The sequence below is a fragment of the Leguminivora glycinivorella genome, chromosome 21 (genome assembly GCF_023078275.1).
Source record: "Leguminivora glycinivorella isolate SPB_JAAS2020 chromosome 21, LegGlyc_1.1, whole genome shotgun sequence".
Lineage (NCBI taxonomy): Eukaryota > Metazoa > Arthropoda > Insecta > Lepidoptera > Tortricidae > Leguminivora > Leguminivora glycinivorella.
In genome coordinates, this window is record NC_062991.1 from 7,959,252 (window position 1) to 7,986,783 (window position 27,532).

The 27,532-nt window shown below is 37.0% G+C and overlaps 1 protein-coding gene across 3 annotated transcripts in view; it reads left to right on the forward strand.

Moving 5' to 3' along the window:
* The window catches only part of LOC125237578 (plastin-2), an 82,121-nt gene that overhangs the window by 38,598 nt on the left and 15,991 nt on the right, over window positions 1-27,532 (forward strand). For all 3 annotated transcript variants that reach the window (XM_048144705.1, XM_048144706.1, XM_048144707.1), the window contains exons 2-4: window positions 16,080-16,166; window positions 17,928-18,071; window positions 27,445-27,526. In XM_048144705.1, coding sequence (XP_048000662.1) covers window positions 16,080-16,166; window positions 17,928-18,071; window positions 27,445-27,526 — 313 coding nt within the window. The remainder of the gene's footprint in view (window positions 1-16,079; window positions 16,167-17,927; window positions 18,072-27,444; window positions 27,527-27,532) is intronic.

Genomic DNA, 27,532 nt, shown 5'->3' on the forward strand with positions numbered 1-27,532 from the left:
ATTATGTGTAACATCATCTAAATACTCATGACATCATGACTCATATTAAAAAGTTTAATGTTGTATTTAAAACTTGTCATAATCCAAAAAAAATGTTTATTTTATTTTTACTATATGCAAATTAACTAATTATTGTAATCACATAAGCATGTATATTCTTATTTTTAATTAGTTTCGACCTATTACGCTAAAGATTTAAAGATATTATTAAAAAATCTTTGACAGGTTTCTTTTTAATATTTTATTATAAAAGTCTTAAAATATTTTTTAACAAACAGAAGAGTCTGCTAACGAATCTCCACAGTTTTATATTCCTCTTTAAAGTGTTTTATTTTATAAGGTTTCAAATCATGAGACATTCGATTCGGGAGAGTCAAGGGGCCCAGTCAATCAATTTGACACGAAAGCGTTGCAACTAATCCCTGTAAGGTTTCTTCATTATTGCTTCCTTGAGGATATTCTTTAAGGATATTATGACGCCTCGACTTACGTTATATACCTCGAGTTATAAATATCGACCTGATTCTTCGTATTTCAATTATTCACCCTATTGTTATGAACACAAAGACTGTGAATATAGGTGAAAATATGAATTGAATTTCTATTACCTCGCCTCATTAAACAATAAACTCTATTTAATGCATTAATGCAATCTATGTCTAAATAAATAAATAAAATATAAATCTAAACATATTGTCGCTTTTTTTAACTGTTTGACAAAGGAAAATTGATGAAGGTATGAAAAGTAAAAGTTTACATCCACCTCCTCAAAAATGTTTCATAAAAATAATGCTATAATTTGAAATCTTCAATATAAAAATATTAAGGTGTATTCAGACCAAAAAAAACTGTTGATCATATCATAATCTCCTTCGTTCCAAACGTCTAATGGCCCTCTAAACGGTATCCTATTTTCGAATACAGAAGTACCGATATCTTGAACGCAACCATTAAGCGTTCCTTTGTATCACGTATCATAAACGGATCTGATTGAGATTTAGGCATCCAGTGGTTCGGTCAATGGTCCCCTAATCGCATAAGCAACGGTCCTTGACCCTGTGCGTACAAGTACTTATAATGTACCATACTGTTCAATGACGTATTTTAACTCGTATTGCAAAGGTATATGCTTCATAGGTGATCAATAAGTGTTAGTGTAAATACAGAGTTTGGCAGGCGTACGGTTAAAATGTTGTCTTAATCTTTGCTAGTAATTATTCTTACATTAGCGATGAGCACGTTATATGTACAGTTAGATATATAAATAATCAATTGATAATATGTGTTTCCATATCATTTACTTGATTGTAACAAATATTGCGTGTTGGAGATTAATTTAACTTGGGCAATTCCACGTAACATGTAATGTAAGTGACCACTTCATTGCATGTTTTTTTATTTATGATGCAAATTGAAGTCTTAATTTATCTCTAGATAAGCCTACTTTTAATCCTTAGATATATTGATATTTAAATTAGCACCATGAATAAAAAAACATGCAAATAATTGGTCACTTACATTACTCTGTTACATGGAATTACCCACTTAATAATTATGATTTAGCGTAGTAGTACTAAAAAATACTAATTACCTACTTTAAATTAATATTTAATGTCGATTATATATTTTCCTGCTTGTTTGGTTTATTTAACCAAACATTACTTAATCAAACTGTAATTATTTTTTTGCTGTATTTTATTATTATAGGTACAATTGATATTTATGAATCATATAACGATTGTTATATGTATAATTAATGAATATTTTTACACAGCAGAAAGTTGGCCGTATAAAAATTTAAACAAAAGCGATAATTTCGTAATTATCGATAAGCAGTCAATAAACCCGTTGACGCAAGTACATGAGACATCCTGCCGAATACTGTTATCACTGATAGCTTGATTAGATTACTGAAACATGGCTAATAAGCCACTGTTCTGCATGCTGCCCTATTTGTGATGTTGCCAGTTTTATGGTCATGATTTTCATTAACGAAAATATGAGATTCATACCGATGACGGCGGCGATGACTATACTGCTGAAATGAGCCAGGTTGTCGTGGACATGGTATAGATATTTTTCGTTGCATATGACCAAAACTCCGTTGTGGATATTTGATATAAGATTTTATTATATAGATTAATTCACAAAAAAAGGTCAACCTTTCAACGACTGAAAGACGTCAAATTTCTGTTATTTTAAGTAGGATAAAAAAATTGAATTTATGTAAAATTAAGTGTAAAAATAATTAGCGTAGGACAGTTTTAACCAAACATCCCGATTAACAAGTAATTCCATTAAACATATCATACGTCTGCCATAAACGAAAGCCCTTGACACACATCAGATAAGCTTAAACTTGGTCGGAAGTGAGGAAACGCACCAAAAATGGTAAGACAGGCCCCGCCGTGACGCTCGCTTAAAAAATGCAGCCTTCACCACAGAATATATAATAGTACAAGTACAGAAGGCTCACTGCTTTGATGTTCACGAAATGCCGCCTTTTTAAATACCTACAAAATTCTTACAAAGAAACGAGCCGCACGTGCGCGGCGTCCGGTGATAGGGTTACCAATGGATCCAAACGAATTAATACTCACATAAAATTGTGTACTATTAATACTATTATATTCAAGTCTTGGGTACTTTCTAGGTATATATACTGTATTTATATATTTTTGTTCAAGTTCCAACATCACAAGCCTTATTGAACTTTTCCGTGGGACTTAATCAGTAGTAGATCTGAGTGAGAATGTCTTATGGTATTTATTTTATTCAATATGTCTATTTAACTAAGTATTATTTAGCCATTCCACACGCGGAAATCGCTTAAAAAAACCTCGCGACGTAAAGTAACAATAGAAAGTGCGAACGTGCATTCCGTGAGAATGCGCGCAACCCCTGATTAGGCCGCGAACTCGCGGCCGCCAGGATGTACTTGTAGCGCGGCGATAGAATCGCGGAGTGAGCCGCCCCTGCCTTCACTAAACATTGCACCCGTGGCTCGTTGCTAGTATAACTTGATCTCACAAGTCGTACACACTTTGCGATATCACAGCTCCAACTTAAGGGCTCTTTATACGTCGCGACTGCCAAGCGCTGGACATTTTGACAGCTCATGCCTTGTAGCTTCAGTGAAAGAAAGCTGTATGTGTTTGCATAATAAAATCACATAAGACGCTATTATAATATTTTTATTGTTATAAATTTTAAAAGCAAAAGAAATCGTTTGCTTAACGCAGCGTCTGGCATTTTGACAGCCCGTGCCTTACCTTGCATTGTTGTTGGGAGAAACGTCGCAAAGAAACCGCATACCATGGGTTTGGCATTTTTAATTAAATTTTGTCTTTACGCAATCAGACTTGTAGCAACCACAAACTTCGCAGGGAATTTTATAATTTGGCTAATTTACCGATTACAGCTGCAAAAGTGGACGAACCTTTTAAAACTTAATCTATCTAAATATATATAAGAAGAATTTTGTAAGCGTTTGTGTCATTCGGCTACGTACCCAGTCCAGACAGTTTATCGCGAAAAAAGTATATCGGAATTTTATTATTCGCCTCCCTGTTGCCCTTGTATATTCGAGCTATATGTATAGAAAAAGAGGAAGAAAAAAACAAGTTTCAGTAGGAAATAAGATTCGCAGCAGGACCTCAGATTTATTCGTCTGCGTACCAAAGAGAATAGAGTATGTAGAAGATTCTTATCAAAGTAAGATGTAGTAGTTACCGTACGTAGATTGCCATCTCTCTGAAATCTTCTCGAGGCTGAGGCGTAGGGTTAGAGCCGGCGTAGCTTTATTTGACGTTCATATGCGCATTGTAATATGCCACTTGAAAAATAAATATTTCATTTTCATTTCGACACTAACTAAAACATTTGAACCTGAGTTTTCAAAACTGAGGTTTCAAATCAAAACTCATGTTCAAATGTTGAAAATTGTAGAATATCTGTATTGATACTTACTCGTATTAGCGTCATCTAACCAAGCAAAACCACCCAAAAATTTCACCACCCCCTATCCTTCCTTGGGTCGTAGAATTGGACTACCGGATATGGGTTCAATACAACCCATATGGGTCTACGCCGCAATTGAAACCCATTTAATAAATCGAACAACCTCTCACTGCAGTATCACAATTTCGTTTTCTGTCAACCCCATAATTGATAAGAGTCGCACAGAAACTTGAAAAGTTTTATGTGCTCTGCCTACCCCTTTGGGAATGCAGGCGTGTATATTTTGATTAATACGAATTTATACGTATAATTATTATGTCTTTGTTTGGTACCAATGACATATACGTATAAATTCTAATACTGGTGTATCCAGTAGCAAATCACCCCTGCACGGGTACTCGGGTCGTATGAGTCAGATTGGGTGAGTCATGCCTGTTTACATAACACCACGCGGCCGAGATTGTAAACATTTCGGCGCGCCGAGAATTCGCCTAAATTCGCGCTTATTTACCGATTTAGGTACTTGCTTTCTTAGTCATATCGGTTTTGAGTTATAACTGAGAAATGACGCCTGAAATACTTAATTAGAATATCCTTGTCTTACGCAAGCCTCTTATCCAGAATTCAGTATTTATGAATTCTCCACCCCCTTTCCTCCAGTGTTGTGGAAGTCGACTGTGGTATATGGGTTCAATAGTGGCGTGGGCGATGACCTGTCACTGCTGCACAATTTAGTTTTCTTTCAACCCCCTAATTGCCAACAGTTTGTCAGTTTCATGAGCGCTGCCTACCCTGTTTGGGAATACAGGCGTGAGTTTATGTATGCTGGTAATATAATATTGGTACATAATATATTATGACTAATATTATATGTACGTGTATTGTCAAATATTTGAATTTGTATTGTCTTTCCTGTCTCATAGTTGTCATAGAAAGGAAAAGATCAAACCATTATTACAGTATTTTCCACTAAATAAGGAATGTGTCATAAATATGTTACAGTAAAACTTGATGAACTAATAATCATAGTTGATAAGAATGATAAGATACATAATCAAAGTAATATTTATTGTCTATCGTATCATGTGTTATAAATTTAAATATAGAATATTATTATTCAACAGTAATGTATAAACTAGTAAAAGCATTAAAGATTGATGAATGCAATTCAAATAAATAGCACAACATTAATATGTCTGAGAGTATTGATAAATGATTACAAGTTCAAAGATACCATACATTTGCTAACGATTTGAGTGTGTACTCAAGTGCTTTCTCTATCTCACTAATAGATGTAATAAATTACTAAACGACCACTTGAAGAAATTATAACGTCAATATTTGTCAAGTTATTGGGCTACGACCCCATTGTAAAGTTATTTTTCTCAAACATGCAATGAAATATTGTCTTTACGTTCCTTAAAATGGGCTGGGAAGTATCGCTTTTTGGGCGCAACAACTCGAGAGGACTGTAAAGGAATTTCATATTGTTTTTCAGGCCTAGGCCTGCAAAGTAACTTTTTTTTATAAAATATTGTCCTTTAGAGCATTTTTTTTTATTTCATTGTATGTTTGAGAAAAGCACTATACATGCCTCGGCGTGAAAACGGATTCCCGGCCTCGTATCCCTATCCCTCATTTTCCCGGCCTCTGATGTAATGTACTATTTGTATCAAATATTAACATTATTGGCTCAATATGTATGTTTACTAGTAAGAAAAGACGTATGTAACTCCGTATAGACGGCTAAAATCTAAGAAAAATACGTACCTCAAAGCCCTAGAGAAAAAGGTACGGTGGCCTAGATGGCGTTACACCTTTGGGGAACGCTCGGCTATAGATGGCGCTAATAATAATATTAGACATTTTAACACATATCACACTAACAATATGGGCCAAATTGTCAAGACAGAGGTTCAAAAGTTTTAAGCTTGTGTCGAGAGATGGCAGTCTATGCACTATGATTACACATTTTACTTTGACAGTAACTCTCTATAATACTCGATCCTCTTTGCTAGTAAGTAATCTTAATAGCTTATAATCTATAATTATATAGTAATAGGCTCAAGAGTCAAGTAGCACAAAATCTCAATTACCTTATCTTGAATGCCATGGTTATATTCTGTTAGAACGTAAATATGGCCTACTGATATGGGGTTTGATCTATGTTGAAATACTATTGGTTCTGCATACAATTATCAAAATATGTACATTTACACACAATGCATATAACATCAAAGTAGTGACTCACATAAGGGTAATAAATAACGTGTATTTATGTGTCATGAGGTCGACTAACAATTACATTAACAGGACGAGGTTATCATACTGGCCGGCTGCGTCAGCACCCCGGGAGAATATTATTACTAAGCTACCATATGTCCTTAATATATTATTGAAATAGTTGAAATACCTAGAATCTACATTTTGCATAAATACGTGACAGTACATTTTAACTGCACATGTTGAATATGATGATTCATTCGCGGTATTTCAAGAGTTCCTTCAAAAGTCTACAAATAGCACTTACAATCATAACTATCATCATATAAAAACAAAAGGTACCTACACGAAAAAACAGTAAGAATATATGAATACCGACAAATTTATCCACCGTAGACCGCATCATCACTTACCATCATAGCTGGGGAGTTTATTGAAAAACCTTAAATTTTTTGACCAAAGCATGAAACTTGGCACAGTTGTTCCTTATATCAAAATAAGCCGATTAAGATCGGGAGCCTTCGGGAACCTCCCCCCTGGGGCCCGGGAGGGGGGGTCAAAGTACCGCTTCACCCGGCTTGGTTTGAAAAATTCTAACTTACCCCGTTTAGTTAATAGGTCATGTTTGGTATCGTTTCCGAGTAAATCAATAACGTAGAATTCGTTTTTAGTACTATAATTATCATTTAATGGTAAATAAAATAACAAAAAATTAAAAAATTTGAAATTTTCATCCATGATTTACAAATTCAAGTCATCATAAATGACAAACTGTTTGCTTTTTCTATAAATAAAAAATATGATATGAAAGCCTATTTAATATAGATTATAAAAAATATAACTTTTATCCACCTTCACAAACGTTAAGTTCCACAAAAAAAATACTTTAAGACGCGCGGCGTCGGGACGCCGCGAGCGTAATTTTAAAATACCTCTATTTTAAAAACTCTATTAGACCCGGTTTAGCTATTAGGTCATGTTTGATATACTCGTAGTTTTCGAGTAAATTAATAACAAAGAATTTATTTTTGGTACTACAATTATAATTTAATTGTAAATAAATTAAAAAAATATTCATCTATAATTTGCAAATTCAACACGCAACTATGGGAACAAATCAAATTATTTTAACAAATATTTTGATTTGTGTTTTTTATGTAGTCACACTACTATATATAAATTAAAAATCGAAATAAGATGTCATATATTAAAGAAAAAATGACGAGCACCACCAGTGGTGAAGGCCGGATTCGAACCGGCGTCTTTTAGCAATCCGGGCCAAACGCCATCACCCCTAGGCCACCTCGCCACAGCGGAAGCCGTCGAAATTTCTCTTCTATATGTCATCTTTGTAAGACTAGGCGTCTTTGACCAACTCTAAGGGCAAGCAGTAGGTGCTTGCACCTCCTATACGAAACCTGTACAGGTTTGCGATATAGCTAGAGAGACTGGTGCTGCCATCTATACGCAACTATGGGAACAAATCAAATTACGCCAAATTAAATTAATTAATTATTTTATTAATTATTATTAAGACGCCTAGTCTTACAAAGATGACATATGGAAGAGAAATTTCGACGGCTTCCGCTGTGGCGAGGTGGCCTAGGGGTGATGGCGTTTGGCCCGGATTGCTAAAAGACGCCGGTTCGAATCCGGCCTTCACCACTGGTGGTGCTCGTCATTTTTTCTTTAATATATGACATCTTATTTCGATTTTTAATTTATATATAGTAGTGTGACTACATAAAAAACACAAATCAAAATATTTGTTAAAATAATTTGATTTGTTCCCATAGTTGCGTATAGATGGCAGCACCAGTCTCTCTAGCTATATCGCAAACCTGTAAAGGTTTCGTATAGGAGGTGCAAGCACCTACTGCTTGCCCTTAGAGTTGGTCAAAGACGCCTAGTCTTACAAAGATGACATATAGAAGAGAAATTTCGACGGCTTCCGCTGTGGCGAGGTGGCCTAGGGGTGATGGCGTTTGGCCCGGATTGCTAAAAGACGCCGGTTCGAATCCGGCCTTCACCACTGGTGGTGCTCGTCATTTTTTCTTTAATATATGACATCTTATTTCGATTTTTAATTGCAAATTCAAGTCAACAAAAATGTCAACTGTTTGCTTTTTCTTTAAATAAAAATATGATGTAAAAGCCTATGCGTATGTCACCAAACACCCAGACAAGTTTGGTGGAAGCTTCCTTCACGAACTGCTTGGTGTCTGATGACCATGGTCCAAATGTTTCAAATGCAATTGCCGCAAATATGTAGTTGTTTTTTAAAAATGCATATTTGCGCGTTTAAACTGGGCGTTTTGCAGCAGCAGTCCCTGGTTTCTGGGCCGAGCGTTAGACGTTGGACGGAGCCAAGGTATCCACACAGGTCACGCCCCACGCCAAGGGTCGTCCCAGAAACCAAGGCAAAAGCGAGCAACCATCAGGCCGCTTTCCGTCTGCTGCTGACAGGCCGACAGTTTCGAGGGTTGTCGGTATGTTCGCTGTGCCGAGAGCATTGCGGATTAAATCGTTAAGTGCAGCGTGTCACAAAATTCGGCCAGCAATAGACTGGCAGTGGAGTCCGTGGTGTCCTAATGCGTCGGCAGCAAGGGTGTGGTTGGCATGTCTTTAGCCCCAGTCTTAGACAAATGGCAGTATATGATGAAGTAAGGCAGCTTCGGAAGGAGGTATGTTCTCCAAGTGTCGATCTTTTCTAGTAAAGAGGTTCTTCCGGAACTCATTCACTGTTGCGTAAGGACCCTTGATCTGAAACAATATGTGCATTGTCATTTTATTTAAACAGATTCTGCAACTATCAAATTACAACATTTTGGTGGATTACCTTCACTATTACACATACACACTTACCTATCATACAAAATAATTACAAACTTTAGTAGAATCTGATTAGCCTATCTATGATATTGCTCCATCTCGTAATAGTTTGAAGCCTTGGGTGGCCATGTTTCTCCCTTGTTGATCGTTTCAAGCTGCGTTTATCGTACCTAACCCATACTATGTCTAATCTAGAAACGTTTTCTTTTGGCTTTGAAGCTTAGCCAGGCCACTCAAGGTGTCAAACTATTACAAGATGGAGCAATATCAGAGGCAAATCAGATTCTACTAAAGTTTGTAATAATTTTGTATGATACGTAACGTAAGTGGGTAATACTGAAGGTTACGTGATCCACCAAAAAGTTGTAATTTGATAGTTGTAGACTCTAAAATGATAATGCACATATTGTTTCAGACCAAGTCGTTGCTCAACGGTGAAGTGAGTGGTCGAAGTACCTACCTCTTTAGGTACCAGAAAAGATCGACAATTGGAGAACATACCTCCTTCAGAGGCTGCCTTGCATCAGCATATACTGCGCACAGTGCACCAGGGGCCCATTTCTCGAACCTACAAGTTACAATTTTCAACTTGTTGTCAATGTCTAATATGACAAGTTGGAAAGAGACTTCCGCTTGTAACTTGTAACTTTCAGTTTTGAGAAATGGGATTCAGGGCGTTCTTGTTTGGAGTCAGACGTTGGTGCCACACCAAAATTTGCTAAGTCCGTCTTCTTGGGGATGGAAGGAAGAAGGAGACGAATGGGTACCACACTGGTCAGACAACACTGAAGTGGCCAGTATATGCTTAGAAGTTACAAGATGTAAATGTAAATCAGGTTGCAAAAACCGATACAACTGCATAAAGAGGGTAGAGCCTTCTTTATGCAGTTCCATATGTACCCAGCTATGTTTCTGTGAAGGAAATGTATAGTATGAGTAGTATGAGTATGAGTAATCTGTCAATTAGGACACCACAGACTAAACTATAAGTGCTAACTTTTCAGTGTTGGATACTCTATGGCAGTTCCGACTCAATTATAATGAGCTCATTATAATTCGTGTGGTCCGACCCGAGTGTTGCCGTTGTCGACACCGGAGTCAATAATAATGAATCTTTTTCTATTTATGCATTAACACACCTCTGACACTGGCGATCAAATATATGAAAGAGGCGCGTTCCCCGCACACAGTCTAAGCTCGCGTAGGTGAACGCGTACTATCCTTTGTGAATAGGCTTTAATATCATATTTTTATATTTATAGAAAAAGCAAACCGTTTGACATTTATGGTGACTTGAATTTGCAACTCACAGATTTATTTTTTTTCATTTAACATTAAATGGTCATTTTAGTACCAAAACTAAGTTCTACGTTATTAATTTACTCGAAAACGATACTAAACATGACCTAATAGCTAACTGGGTTCTAATAGAGTTTTTTAAAATAAAGGCATTTTAAAATTACGCTCGCGGCGTCCCGACGCCGCGCGGTTTAAAGTTTTTTTTATGAAACTTAACGTTAGTAAAGGTGGGTAAAAGTTATATTATTCATAATCTATATTAAATAGGCTTTCATATCATATTTTTTATTTGTAGAAAAAGCAAACAGTTTGACATTTATGATGACTTGAATTTGTAAATCATAGATGAAAATTTCAAACTTTTAATTTTTTTTTTATTTTATTTACCATTAAATTATAATTTTAGTACCAAAAATGAATTCTACGTTATTGATTTACTCGAAAACGATACCAAACATGACCTATGAACTAAACGGGCTATGTTAGAATTTTTCAAAGCAAGCCGGGTGTAGCGGTACTTTGAACCCCCTCCCGAGCCCCAGGGGGAGGCTCCCGAAGGCTCCCGATCTTAATCGGCTTATTTTGATATAAGGAACAACTGTGCCAAGTTTCATGCTTTGGTCAAGAAAAAAAAGGTTTGGCCTCTTTTTGTCGATAAACGTCCCCACTATCAGGTGTGATCGTCGTCAAACGTCTACCTATTCATACTAAAAAAAAAAAAAATTAAAGGTGTTTCATCTCTCTTGGCTTTAAATTGAATTATTTATATTGTAAAGTTTTTGAAAGCGCTGGTAGCCTAGCGGTAAGTACGTGCGACTTTCGTTCCGGAGGTCGCGGGTTCGAACCCCGGCTCGCACCAATGAGTTTTTCGGATTTCATGTGTGGAATTGTTATTTGATATTTTTGCCAGTCGCTTTTCGGTGAAGGAAAACGAAAAAAGTAGAAACCGGACTAATTCCAATAAGGTCTAGTTTACCCTTCGGGTTGGTAGGTCAGATGGCAGTCGCTTTCGTAAAAACTAGTGCCTACGCCAAATCTTGGGATTGGTTGTCAAAGCGGACCCCAGGCTCCCGTGAACCGTGGCAAATGCCAGGATAACGCAAGGAGGATATTTTTTTCTCACGACCTACGGCTGTAAGTAACCCCGTTGCATTTCAACACGACGGAACATCCATTTAACTGATAATTGCCGGCGAATGTTAATGAGGATATGCTCTGCTTGGCGCCCGAAAGTGGAGACAAGGTCAGCCGATGACTCCTGCCAAGGCTTACTAGTTTTGTCCGTGTTTGGGAGAAATACATATATGGTAATCATATGACATATGTAAATGATGACTGCTAAAATTGATGTTAGAAAGGTTATTTTTATTTACATATTAAACCTAAGCCTAAAGATAACTAGCTTAAATCTAAAACAGGCCTTTTGAGCAATTGTAGCAACGATGCTGGCGGTATTTCATCTAATACCACCCGAGGAAGTCACCAAGCTTCCTACAACACTGAACCGAATTCCTACAAAAACTTTTACTTGAATTAAATTCTACAAATTGCTTGTAATTTATTACACTCAATTATAGTGAATTGCAGGTAATAAACCTCCATATCTACAAATTTCTCGTATATCTTAACCCCATATTTGTAATGTTATCGCACATCTCATGCCTTACAAGTTATAGTTATGTATGAAAACATTATTGGCACATCTCACGACATACACGTTGTAGTTATTTTTATGACAGCATTATCTCTTTAAAATATCTAGTCTAGTCACGACACAATTATTATTCTCGTCAATTCATCATCTAATTTGTCGTGAAATTAACTAGAAATCCGTCATAACCTTCTTAAGTCATGCTATCTGAAGATAAAAACACAGATGTGCCGATTTTTATCTGCGTGGTAACATTGGTAACGTCTGTGATATTATACAATTTAGATAATAATTCACTTTATTAGGCGCCGGTGATCGCTTACCACCAGGCGTTATCTGTTTACTTGCTATTAATATTGAAAAGACAGACAAGACAGACAAACAGACAGACAGACACGTCAAACTTATCCCCCGTCGTTTTTGCGTCGGGGGTTATCCATACCTAAATTACCATATAAAATACCTACATTAACTGTGTAAAATATAATTATAAAATACCTATTACAAATTGTACCGTTGACGAAACTAAAACGCATTTAGTTGTGGTTGGTCGCGGTTGTACAAGTTTTAAAAATAAGGCAATGAGTAATGCCTTATTTCCGATATAAAATTATAATATATTATGATTATTTTATATGCATGACTAATTGCTAACTGGTAATAAATTTAGGTGTCAATAACTTGAAAGTAGGTATATTTATTGTATGGATATAAGGCAAAACATATATGCATAATACAGATGCCATCGAACGTTCGGTATATTAACAGTTAGTATAACTCGTAATTAACCATACATCGTACAAGGCCTTTTGACCCGGTACCGCAGCGGACGTGTTAAACTAGTCATAAGTTCATTGAGTATAAACTATGACGCGGTCAAAGCAGCATTCATAAAATCCTTCAGTATTTTTATTTTACTATCACATTACTATCGTGATTTCATTTATTTGGAAAATAATATTACCTCATAACACGTAGGTATTATAATCGCAAACATTCATCGTACCATAAACACGATTGTTTGACCGGCCGTCTCAAACAATCGTGTCAAGTAATCGATGATTCAATATCCACATTTATCCACATAATATACTTGTTTTCTATAATAGATATCAATGCGTTTTATTAACAATAATCTATAATTTTATTCATTTCCGCAAAAGGGTAAATAACAATAAGTCACAATACCAGTTTACAGCTGAGATTCAGTAAACATAAACAACGCCGCTACGCCAATACACAAAACTATGATGCGTGACGTAACCAGTTTGACAGCTGACATATAATACTATACCTTACAATCGACTTAGCAACGCAACCGAAACGCATTTTGATGTAGACGGCGTCGCATGGTATTGTGAAGAGCTTTACTTGATAAACGCGCTGCACACGCAATACTTTTTTGATGAACAACAGCTTTTTCGTCAAAGGCAGCTGAAAGAAAATAATCGTCTTTAAAATATATTTTTGACATCTCTGTACATGTTATTTTAACATCAGGTAGGCAAGCATGGTCGCGCGATAAATGATAAAACACCTATCGAACTTACAAATAGTGCGGTATGAACGGCCTGATAATTTTATCATTTATCGCGCGACCATGCTTGCCTGCCTGGTGTTCGATATCGCCATAGCGGCCTATGACTGACACTGTAAATATACATGAAGACTCATAGAAAATTACTCGGAAACGGTTCAACCTCTCAACGACCTACTGACATGCGGATATACCTACTTTACATACTGACTCACCGCGCTAACTGTCTTGTTATGAAACCTTGCGTGTGAGGGCACCTGCTGCGGCACACTAGTAATTAATATGCGTTAATTAAAAATAACGTTCGTCTGTCAAATTAAAAGTTTATCTACACCTGCAGGACTAGCACATGAAAGTCGCGAAAATATGTCGCGATCACACATCTTTTTCTAATTGTATTAATGACATAAGGGCGGGTATTCTATCTCGCGGCAACATACTCAATCCAATCATGTGCTTCATCTCATATTTACATGCTGTAGTATTTTATTTTGAAACAAAGTACCTAGCTTTCTTTGTAAGGTTAGTAAGTTTATAGGAAGATTAGTCGCTTTAATTAATTGCTTGTTTGTCTCTGGGTAGAGGAATTTTAATGATTCGTCGTAAAGTTAAAACATTGGAATGTGATGATGAGCATGGGTATGAATCATCAGTGACGTTGATGATATACGTAACGATGGTGTTTTTTCCGTGTATGCTTATAAATAATTTAAATATTTAAGTAGGTATGTTAAACATTGGAAATTAAAATTTTCTCGTCAAGTTCCGGTGAAATTGTGTTAAACTTAGGTACGTCGTATTTCCTCTTCATGTTTGGGTACATTTATGTTGTAACCTTGGCGATCATAAGCTTTTAAAGTCAGATGGCTTTACGCCGTAGAACTTTATGACACAAAACCAAAAATTGTCGGTTCGTAACTAGTCTGCAGATAACTTAAAAGTCTCGGATATTTCAGTTTTATCTGGTCTAGATTTAGGACCGGTTGCATCAAACCGTCTGTCACCGTTAAAGCGTTCGTTAAATTTTATTGCATGGAAAGTTCCATAGACATCTTCTGAGTGACGATGATGTGTCTGTCAAATGTGGTTGGTGCAACTGGCTCTTAAACAGATAAATATGAGATGTGAGAGAGATTCTTTGTCTCAGCTATCAAGTGTTACCCTAACGAAGGCATTGTCTTGAAGACAACGTATATGATGAAAATCTTTGTCATCGTATATTTTTATCCATTACCATAAATCTGCTTATAATACGCAAAAGGAGAGCCAAGGCTGTTTATTCTTTACTTGTCATCATTTATCGTCCTGCCCACATTGACACTAACACATGATATCGCCCTTATATCGCAGTTGATAAGGAAACTTTTAAAAATAGCATAAATTATGCTGTGGTTGTCCACGCCACAAAAGAGAATTAACAATTTGTTTAACACGTCACGCTGTCTAGTGTTAAACTCAAAAGTTTTACTTCACTTTCGTTAGATTATAATGGGTATAACCACAGAACTAAATTTACATGCAAGTTCATCTATTTGTATAATGGCCGAGCGTATCAGATTTTGTACTGAAGTTGCTACTTGCATGTGATTTTAAATATATCTTACTCAGGCCCTTGATTGCGCATAGTTTTTGATTGTTGCAATGAAATATCACGTATACGAGGCATTTTTTATGTTTTTGTTGACTTCAACTTATAAAAATTTACACCCGAAAGCTGCAAGCTGCGAATAGGACGGACAACTCAGTGGATTTTACATAGTTCATTTGACACGCTAAGTAGATACGTTTGCTTGATCTAATATGTGACGTTTGTGGGTAGAACTAATATTCTCCCGTTGACATTAGCATCACATCATAATTAGGGTTCCGTAGTCAACTAGGAACCCTTATAGTTTCGCCATGTCTGTCTGTCCGTCCGTCCGTCCGTCCGTCCGTCCGTCCGTCCGTCCGCGGATAATCTCAGTAACCGTTAGCACTAGAAAGCTGAAATTTGGTAAGCCAATATGTATATCAATCACGCCAACAAAGTGCAAAAATAAAAAATGGAAAAAAATGTTTTATTAGGGTACCCCCCCTACATGTAAAGTGGGGGCTGATTTTTTTTTTCATTCCAACCCCAACTTTTTGATATATTGTTGGATAGGTATTTAAAAATGAATAAGGGTTTACTAAGATCGTTTTTTGATAATATTAATATTTTCGGAAATAATCGCTCCTAAAGGAAAAAAAAGTGCGTCCCCCCCCTCTAACTTTTGAACCATATATGTTTAAAATATATGAAAAAAATCACAAATTGTAACTTTATAAAGTTTTCTAGATATATTAACTTGATAGTTCAGTAGTTTTTGAGAAAAATACGGAAAACTACGGAACCCTACACTGAGCGTGGCCCGACACGCTCTTGGCCGGTTTTTTTTATAGTAGAACTTCTTGATCTTCCAACATTGTAACTCGTTAGATATATTACATGTCAAGGCTCGTAGCGCCGTCTGCCCATGAAAATAATTTCATTTGTTCTTAGAGTACTCAATGTTTGTAAGTACGGCTTGTTCTAAGTTTATGTTTTTCTTGTTACAGCTGGATACGAGCGGCAACGGCTACATTGACCTGAAAGAGCTTAAAGACGCGCTGGACAGCGTCGGCTACAAAATTCCACAATGGAAGGTAAATTGTCTTATTTGTCTCCAATCCACTTCTATATTTGACCATCAGTTACAGAATACAGCATCACATTTGCATTTATTGTTTCCCATACAATGTACATGTAACGTACAAGTAGTGGCACGTACGTTTAGCGCTGGCAGTTAAGTATTGCGCAGAAGTCAAAAACAGGTCTCTCAGGGGATTACAGGGGCGAATGCTATGCGTCCTCATGCGCAGCTATTCCCTCCACATTTCACTTAGCGCTAAACTTATATACGTGCCGCTACTTGTAATGTCGTACGCGGCACATCCTAGTAACTCTTGTTACATTACTTACAACCTGAAGTTGATGTAGCCGCGTGCGTCATTTGACTATGGCGGTCAAAAGGATAAACGCAACGTACATTGTTAACCAGAGACCACAACCTAGTTTTCCTCTTTCTGTATTTTTCATTGCTAGAGCATACGATGACAAGAAATGAATAGATTAAATCATTTAAATTTAAAAGATCTCTGCTTTATCGTATTTCTGAGACTAGCCAGTAAGTAGGACTAGAAATATCTTGATTTGTCCCAGAAGTAACCAAAACAAGTACTACCAACATTAAATATCTGAAAGATAAAATAGTACCTTATAATTTGCTGCATGTCTTATCTATGTATGGTATCGCTTAGCGTAAATAACCAGGAATCGACTGTATATTTCTAATAAATGTGGTCCTACATATGCATGACAAATTCCTCGGTTCGCAACTTGTCACTAATCCACTGGTTTTCCTTAAACTAAGTCCGTATAAGGATGTGTTTTATGAAGCCGACTTCTTTATGACGTAACTTTATTAGATACAAACAAAGCAATGCACTGTTAGGTAAACTTTTTAGAGTTGTTTTAATGCAATTTTTTTAAGTATCTTATGGACTTTATTGTTACTTTTAAAGAATTTATTCAAGGTCGAACGAATATGAAGGAAAGATGACTAAATTTAGTCACTCAATAATATTTAACGACAAAACCTTTCTCGCAAAATAAGGCATCGAGACCTTGGTACAGATTTACAGAATACCCCTTTGATTATGAAACATAATTAGGTCCCATTTTTAGGTGAAACGTGGTTTCTTTATTCCTATATTTTGCTCAGTCTTGCAGCCGTGGAAGGCCGGTATTTGCGCGATTACGACGGTAAATATGTAGGTAATTATTTTCTCAGAAACATACATGTCTTGTTCTAGACAGTGCAGGACTGTAAACAGAACCGGAAGTTTTAGATTTAACAGGAACACGTAAAGTGCCACTGCAAGGAAAATATGTTAATTAGTCATGACAAGGTGTTAAAGTGACCAGCGGTGAAAGACTCGTCATCCATACTATCAAAATCTCTGTTTGTTAGTCATCTTACCTCTACTAATTAAACTTTTTTGGGATTCTTGGACCCACCGTTAGGTGCTGCAAGTGGAATAACTTAGACCGATTCCCTCAGATTACAACTACAGATATAACTGGAATCGAACCAGCGTCCTCCGTTTACCGGACGGTTGCCTAAACCGCTCGGCCATCGGGTCACAAAGGCAAGGGTCGACAATTCCAAGTATGTACATATATCCAACCCATGTTCACAGTTTATATGGGTCGGGTCTCCCTGTACATTTGCGCTAGAGAACTCGTTTCTAGTTTATCTGCGTAAATAATTAGGTTGTCCCTGATGTCCGTCTCTATATATCTTGATGTTGTTCCACCAAGTGGCGTGCCTCTACCAGCATGTAACAAATGACTTATGTTTCCAGGTCCGGTGTATGATAGAAGAATACTACGACAACGGGCCGAAGCACGGGCGCGGCGTCAACGGCAGTATGAACGGCGACGCCCGCAAGAACGGCATGTCTCTCTCAGAGTTCGAGGAACTCTGCGCCAACCTCAAGGCCCAACAGGTTAGTTAGAAGATAAAAGGTTTAATTGTAGGCTTCCGTCCTCAACCAACTACTGCCGAAGCATGGGCGCGGAGTCAACGGCAGTATATGAATGGCGACAAGAACGGCATGTTTCTCTCAGAGTAATACCTACCTCAATATCTTCTTCAGTCCTTAAATTTTGAAGATTGTGACCACTTGGTTTTTTGTTTGTGGTTTAGCTGCATCGGTCTTGATATCTAATAGCCCTCACCTCTTGATGAAGTTTGAGGATAATAGTAGCCTTCCTCAATTACCTAGTCTGTCTCATAACATAAAAAATGTCTCTGATTTTGAGGAGCTCTGCGTCAATATCAATGCGCAGGAAGTTTATGATAAGAGGACTAATGAAATGAAATGAAATATTTATTTTCCAAGTAGGCATATTACAATGCGCATGTGAACGTCAAATAGAGCTACGCCGGCTCTAACCCTACGCCTCAGCCTCGAGAAGATTTCAGTCCCCCCTCAGTTGGAGGGGGGTATCCACTATGGGACCGGCAAGAAACTCGGCGGGCCACTTCTTTTCAAAACATTACATCTTATAATTAACATGCATTAAAAAACAAGATACAATTTACATACATACATACATACAATCACGCCTGCATCCCACAAAGGGGTAGGCAGAACACATGAAACCACTAAAGCTTCAGTGCCACTCTTGGCAAATAAGGGGTTGAAAGAAAACGAAACTGTGACATTGCAGTGACAGGTTGCCAGCCTCTCGCCTACGCCACAATTTAACCCATATCCCAGAGTCGCCTTCTACGACACCCACGGGAAGAAAGGGGGTGGTGAAATTCTTAACCCGTCACCACACAGGCACATACTAGGTACTCTATGGAAATTAATTTCAATAAATTATATTGGGTTGGCACAAAAGTAATGAGACACTTGGTTTACGTTTTATATTTTTTATTATTATTACAATACAAAAAGCTTAGTCGATGATGTAATCACAATTAGCATCTATGACTTCTTGCCAACGATCCGGCAAAGTTTGGATGCCTTTCGCCCAGAACTCTGATGGCTGTGCCTCGAAAAAGTTGTTCAACTCCACCTGTACATCATGGAAATCATTGAATTGTTTACCCCGCAAATGTCGTTTCAGGGCTCTAAACAAATGAAAGTCTGATGGTGCGAGGTCTGGAGAATAAGGTGGGTGGGGTATCGTCTCCCAGCCCAAGTTCTGCAGCTGATGGCGAACGGTAGATGCGACATGAGGTCGAGCGTTTTCATGTAGTAAAATTACAGTGACTCGTCTTTGTCGTTTTTTCTTGATAGCAGAAGATAGTTCGGTGAGCTGTGTTAAATATTTGTTAGCGTTTACAGTTTCATTGTGTAATAGTTCATGAAACAGCATGCCTTGCGAGTCCCAGAAACAACAAAGCAAAACTTTTAAGCGGTTCTTTTGACTCAACTTCGGTTGAGTTGGTGGCGTTTCTTCTCGAGGCAGCCAAAAAGCACGACGTGTATCGTTCTCATAATAAATCCATGATTCATCTCCCGTAACCAGATCAGTCAAAAACTCTTTACGTCGGGGTCGCAGCAAAAGTGATTGACAGATGGCGACACGGACTGCACGACTGGCGTCGGTAAGGATGTGCGGTACCCATCGAGCCAAAACTTTTCGATACCCAAGCTCATGCAGATGGAATTCCACAGCGTGGTGACTGCAGTTAAGTGCTTCCGCTAATTCTCGAGTAGTAGCATCAGGATTCGACTATAGTTCGCGGCGTAAATTGTCATCATTGAATGCAGGTGGTCGCCCTGAGCGTGACTGACTTTCAAGGCTCCTGTCTCCTGATTTAAAACGGTCAAACCATCTGGACACCGTGGCATGGCTTGTACTTCCAGCGCCCAATGCAGTGTTGATATTGTCAGCCGCAGCCCGCGCACTGTGGCCTAACAAGTACTCGTATAAGTAAAGTGTTCGAACTTGTCGCTCGTCCATTTTATTTCAATCTAACTAAACCAATCACGAGGGCGGCTTTATATACCCTCACATTAGAAGTACCTAGAATGTTCTACAACATACTAGAATATTATCGAAAACAATTAACTTAAGAAAGGAAATGTATAGGGTTTTGTAGAGTGTGTCATTACTTTTGTGCCAACCCAATACAAAGTACACTGCTACTATGATTAATAAGAGATGTATAATACAAGAAACACCCCACACTAGGGTGTATTGTTGAAAATATACCAATGTAATTGCACCTCCATGTTAGGTCTATTATTTGTGTTTATGACATGTGGTTTAAAAACTAACTTCCGGGCTCGATGGGTTCGATATTCAAATATATGTGTCATTCGTGTAAATGCAATGGTGGTTTGTTGATATAAAATAAAACTCATTATCACAATTAAAACTGTTTTCTTTATTTAATTTCATCAGGTTATGGGCCCAGCCACAGCCTGGCGCATATTCCTGTAAAATTATCTAAAGAATTCAGGAAGTATATCGTCGAAAGAAATGTGTCGGCGAGAAGTATAAAAGTGAGGACGTTAGTAGGACGCCATTGTTGAAAATTTTAATTTACTTGCTCGGCGTTAGGAGTAAGGAAGGAACAGCACGATGGATTTGAATTTAAATACAAATAACAGCTTGATAAAGTTGGAAGGATCCAGTAACTGGAATATATGGAAATTTCAAACAACCGTATTGTTGCGAGGTCAAAAATGGTTGGACATTGTAGAAGGAAAGACGGTAAAACCGGAACAGACTGGCAGTGAACAGGCTGCTTGGGAGGCAAACGATGCAAAAGCTCAGGCTTTGCTGGTAACGCGCATGACGGAGAGCTCCATGATGCATATATTATCATGCTCAACCTCGGCTCAAATGTGGAAGAAACTGCTCAGTGTGTATGAGCAAAAGACGGAGACGAGTATCCATATTGTACAGAACAGTTTATTTTGTGAAAAACAAATACGAAGTGAAGGGTTGTATTAATGATTTTCTGAATAAGGCGGAAAACATGACAGGAAACAGAGTTCGAGTGTTTCGTGGTGATACAGAGATAAACAGAGACGTGAAGGAGATGTTGTCGAGACGCGGAATAGAACATCAGACGCGGAATGAAATAACAGAGCGAAATGTCAATGCTGAACCCGAAATACGTACCCTTGTCGAGTCTGCTAGAACCATGCTGAATGCCAAGAACCTGCCAAAAGAGTTGTGGGCAGAGGCAATAGCAGCAGCAGTATTTGTACTGAATAGGACTGGTAAAAGCAAATACAGTGAAAAATCTCCTTATGAAGTCTGGTCAGGGAAAAGTTTTGACATCCACCAGTTAAAACCCTTCGGTACTCCAGTATATACTCATATTCCAAAAGAGAAGAGGAAGAAGTGGGACCGAAAAGGGGAAAGAGGATTGATGGTTGGATATGGAGATACTGTGAAAGGCTATAGAGTATACTATCCTGATACAAAGAGTGTGGATTTGAAGCGGGACGTCGTTTTCTTGGAGAGTGTAGAATCAAAAGATGGGAGTCAGCAGGAGGTCACTTTGACCTTTAAAGAAAACACAGAGAGAAAAACTGAAGAACCTTGCACTGAGCCAGAAGGGGAGTTGTCAAGTGTCAGTGAGAGAACAGCAACTTCAAGTGCAGAGGAATCAGGAAGTGAATATATCCCATCTGGTGATGAAGTTGACTTGAAAGAAATACCTCCACGAAAACCAAGTTCACGGATAAGAAAACCACCTGAATTTTACAGCTATAATTGCCAGAGTGTCCGAACTACAGAAAATGAGCCTGATACATACAAAGAGGTAGTGACCCGGCATGAGGCTGTTGAATGGTTTGAAGCTATAAAGGGAGAACTGAAGACATGCGAAAATAGTGACAACTGGAAAACAGTGAATGATCTAGGGAGTGAAATAGTGATCAGTAGTAAGGTAGGAAGTGAGTGTTTTAGAAAAGTGGTAATAAAGACGCTCCGCAGTATAAAACCAGGTTAGTTGCTAGGGGTTTTCTGAACAATGACATATTAAATTTAAATGACATTTAGGCTGTTTATAATAATTGTAACTTGATTTGTTAAAATAAAGAAAAGTGTACCAATTAGTAGTAAAACTATTGTCAAAATAAATAAGTCTAAGGGCTTTAAAGTACTTGTTAGTGTTAAAATGAAACTTACATTTGTAATGATAAAAGGAAGGTTTGTTTATTGTTTGTTAGCTGTTTCAGTGGAGAGTAGATAACAGAAGTGTGCAAATGATTTGTCATTGACAGCATTATTAAAGGATACTAAGATATGTCAAACATACTCTAGATTTGAAATTTATCTATAAATGTTAAAATGATGTTTTTAGGGGCATTTTGTAACTCAGACTGGGGTGGAGATTTGAAAGATAGATAATCCACCACAGGCTATGTTTTAATTTTTCAAATTGCTTGATATTTTTTGAAAGAAAGAAATATCAGTCAGTGTATTTATCAACAGAATTGGAGTATGTTGTAAATGTTAAAACTAGTGTTGTAGTCAGTGAAGCTTAACACTTTAAACAGTCAGTGAAGCTTGTTGGTTGATTCATTTTACTTAATTCATTTAATTTAAAATATATAAGAACTAACCAACAACCTGCAGACATGCTATGTGATTGGATATGTAGCATGTAAGTTAGTTAATGTTGTATTTGAGAAATACTAATTAAGTTTTATCTTGTTTTAAAGTGTAATTACATTGAGAAGGGGTGTTGAAAATATACCAATGTAATTGCACCTCCATGTTAGGTCTATTATTTGTGTTTATGATATGTGGTTTAAAAACTAACTTCCGGGCTCGATGGGTTCGATATTCAAATATATGTGTCATTCGTGTAAATGCAATGGTGGTTTGTTGATATAAAATAAAACTCATTATCACAATTAAAACTGTTTTCTTTATTTAATTTCATCATGTATTGAGTGCTCAATACACCCTGAGTGCCGGCGTCTAGTCAACTTTATGTCTACTGTTCGACGAGCTGTAGATATTTTCCTTAGTTAGCACCAGACGTCGACGCTTAAATGACACTACTAGAGATGGGCGGCGGGAAAATACCCGGGGTAGATATCGGGTATTTACCGGGTATTTACCCAATCTACCCGATATTTACCTTTTCTACCCTAATGGGTGGGTATAAATAAATATTGTAATAAAATGGGTCATAAATTGAATTTAATCGTGAAAAAATGTTTTCTTCGTATTGTATAATATATTTATATTTTATTAATATAGTTCTATAAACATATATCGAAGTATTTGTATTGAATAAGGAATTTGTTAAATATCATTGACATGCTTGTGTGTTTGTTACCTCCTCCTCCTAAACGGCTGAACCGATGGGGATGAAATTTTGTGTGCTTATTATAGTTCCTCTCAAGTAACAATTTCTGGTCCTATAGTGGTCGAGGACACCAAATTAAATCACACTAAATGGTCCTATAAATAGTCTATATTGGTACTGTAGAGCCGATTTGGCGCAATTATGCAGCCATTTAGTGATATAATAGGCCTATAGCAGTATCATCCGTGACGTTTAAGGTCTATAATGGTGATGTAATGATGACTATTGTGCTAATTTGTTGACATAGAGGACACAGTAACGCTATTATAGTATCAATGTATGCTATAGTAGCATTTGAGATTCCGTTATACATGTTATTTTGTTCTATAATAGCAGTTGCCGTCCCTTTTAATGCGAAATTTCTAAAATAATTTAATGTGTGTAATATTTAACAAAAACTGTTCTAAACGAGGAACTTAACGAAAAGTGGCGTGTGAACTTGTGAAGTTTAGTGTCAAGATTTCGTATACTTCCATCATTACTGCAAAAAGGTATGCGATGGAAATTTTACCGTTAAAAGAATATTAGTTTAATGGAGTATTTTAAATGCGCCCTCGATTTATACATGTTTTGAATAAAATAAATAAATATAATTTAATACAATAAAATTATTGGCACCATAGTTTCTACTATGGATCCAAGAAGTAAAACATACGCTTTTATAGTTCGACTATATCACTTATTATACGCATTCACTGCCATAAGCCCGCCATCGTGGATTCAATTAGGGTTGCATGAGAATTTAACTATGATCCAGTTTAACTTATAAGTTCTTTATATAGAAAACAATACTTGTTTTCAATGTTTTACTATAGAAAGATCTTTTAAACAGTATTAATAAATGTTGTTTTCTTTTTAGTATGACAAATCTAAACTACAATTGGTCGCTATGTGTATTTTTAAAGTTAATTTCTAGAAAAACACTGTACGGAACCAGATACCGCATCTTTGGCCTGATTTCATAATTACGATGTATAAACACCATAAAACAGCCTTTTAAGGTCAAAATTGTCATTTAAAAGTAATCGTTTTCTACTCTTATATATCTGATTTGGTTTATAAAACATATAGTAAACTCAGCTATAACGCTATTGTGTTTTAAAAGAGATACCGAAATCATTATTCAACAGGTCTGTGATATTTAAAGAGTCATTGTGGCGTATACGGCGATGAGATATAAAAGGCATTAGAAAACGACTATAACCTTTTCAAAGCTATATAAACGTATCCTGAAAACTTCATTATAATAATAGCTCTATAATGGTATTCATATCACTACTATACAGTGTTAAATACTATAGCAGTGTTTTCCAAAGCCACTATATCCCAAAATAGTGGTATAGTTAGGTTTTAAATCTGTTAAAACACAACTACTAAAAATACTATAAGCGGCTTGTTGGTAACCTTAATAGCGCAAATTGATTGCATAACAGTGATTTCTAACACCATTATACAGTAATATTGTTCTATAATAGTCATATTTGATCCTGTTATAGACCAGGCCTATAGCGGCTCTATAAAATGGTGATATAAACGTTTACATCACTTCCTAATAACACCTTTTAGCTGTATAACGCAACAACTATAGCGGCTTGTCGGGAACCTTAGTAGCGCAAATTGATTGCATAGCAGTGATTCCTAACACTATTATACAATAATATAGACCTATAGTAGTCATATTTGATCCTGTTATAGACCAGGCCTATAGCGGCTCTATAAAATGGTGATATAAATGGTGATATATATGATCTCAAACTCGAGACAAAAATTAGCATCTACAAGGCGTTAATCATCCCTGTCCTTTTATATGGAGCAGAGACATGGTGCCTCTACAAAACAGACGTTAAAAAACTAGACACTTACCACCTGAGATGTCTGCGGTCTATACTTAGGATCAAGTGGCAGGATCGCGTCCCCAACTCCGAGGTCCTGCGTCGTTCGGGATTATATGGCATGGAGGCCATATTAATGCAGCGGCAGCTTAGATGGTGTGGGCATGTCCTTAGAATGGGCGACCACCGTTTGCCAAAAACTATTCTCTACTCTGAGTTAGCGGCGGGTAAGCGAAGGCACGGTGGTCAGCACCTGCGCTACAAGGACGTGCTCAAACGACATCTGAACGCTTGCGACATCGACCATGAGCGTTGGGAGGAGCTTGCTGGGAAAAGGTCATCTTGGCGAACTACCATCTATAACGGTGTTAAGGCATTTGAGGATAACCGCCTCAAAACCTTAGATGAAAAGCGCCAATTACGAAAAGAGAGACCTAAGCCCTCCTACGTGTACACGTATAACTCCGCTGGCGAACTTTATTGCCACCCGTGCCAGCGAGTATTTAAAAGCAAGTTCGGCCTGGCCAGCCACATTAGAGCACATGCAAGGAAACGTCCGTAAGGCTTATTTAGGGTCGCCGTCATCGAAAACGATGAGGAGGACTATATATAATAACACCTTTTAGCGGTACAAGCTTATAGAGCTAAAAGGTGTTACTGGAGGCTTTTATACGACAGGCGGTCACGCCGAAAACCTTTATACGACATCTATAGTAGCTTTTAGCGTCGAAAACCAAAATTATAGCACTAAAATGTTACTTGCTGTTTGTTTGGTAAAGCCTACTATCTAGCCGAAGTCACATAGAAGGCATTATTACAGTCCGAATTCAAAGCAAGTGTTAATTAAAATCACACATGGACGTGGCGCTTGTTTAACTAAGTACAAACTAAAGTATAAATATCCCATGAATAAAAATAAAAAAAGTAACTGACCGGTCAAGTGACTTATTGCACCCTTTCAATACGGATGCAACTACCTGGCGTTTTGCAAAGCTGTGACCTCATTGGCTAATGAATTTGAATTTGTCTGTCCACCGTGTTTAAGTTAAGTAAGTTATTTGAATACTTAGTGGGCCTAAAACATCTGGGGAATACAACTTTTTAATTGAATGTGGTAAATTACACATGATATATGGAATATTTGGAATCTCTGTTAACATTTTAATATTAGTTAGTCAAATATATATATTTATTTTAGTAGAAAAATATATTTCAGTCATGTAAATTAAGAATAATCTTTAATTTCATAGATTATTTTTTATACCCGCTCATTTGGGTAGATACGGGTAAATACCGGGTAGATTGGGTAGATATGGGTATTTTCCCGGTATTTACCCGTCAGCGCCCATCTCTACGGTTTTGGACATCATAAGTACTTATTATTCTTATTAAATATTTCTATCAGGAATTTGACCACTTTCACATACTCCACTCAGATCAATTATTGTATCAATGAATTTCATTAGGCTGATACATTAAAAAACTAAATGAAACTGTTAGCGTTCATTGCCTTTCATATCAGCAATTGTGCTTTCTCTGTTACGCTACATTTACCAATACTGCTAGTGAAAAGGACATAAAGTGTTGATTTAGTTTTTCAGAGCACTCGCCTCTAGTTCATTGAACCATCAAATGAATCTACATACTGTTAAAGACCTAGAAAAAACAATAATGAAATACTGTGCAAACTAGCCGTGAAATTAATTGGGCCTGTTAACACACATACCAGTTTAACGCGGTAATTTTGTACACCAATTACATTAGTTCAACGTTAGTAATAAAAAGATTTTTGACGCCTTGCTGAACAAGCCTTTTGAGTTATGTTTATGGAAATAAGGAACATGATTCTTATTTATTTTGGTTGTAAATTGAAAGTGAAATTGCCGTTATCTCGGGGGGAATTAAAGAGTTATGGGAATACAATAGCCATGATAAACAAATAGTTTTGTAATTGACTTGTTTATTTTTCTGTTTTAGAGTATAACCCATATTTGGGAGGCTATCAGGCTAAAAACTCAAAAAAGCGTTATCTTCTGAGATAAGACCTACCTTGATCATATTTTCACCCCAAAAACCCCTACATAACAAATTTCATCGGAATCGTTAGAGAAAAACAACTTTTATTTATAGAACGTTTACTAGAGGTTACAAAACCAAGTTTATTGAAACGCATTTCTAAATTTCCAGGTCTCCAGCACATTCAAACAGGCTGTGAGTAAAAAGGAAAATCTGGAACACCTGGGCGGCATGAGCGAAGCGTCTAGTGATGGTAAGA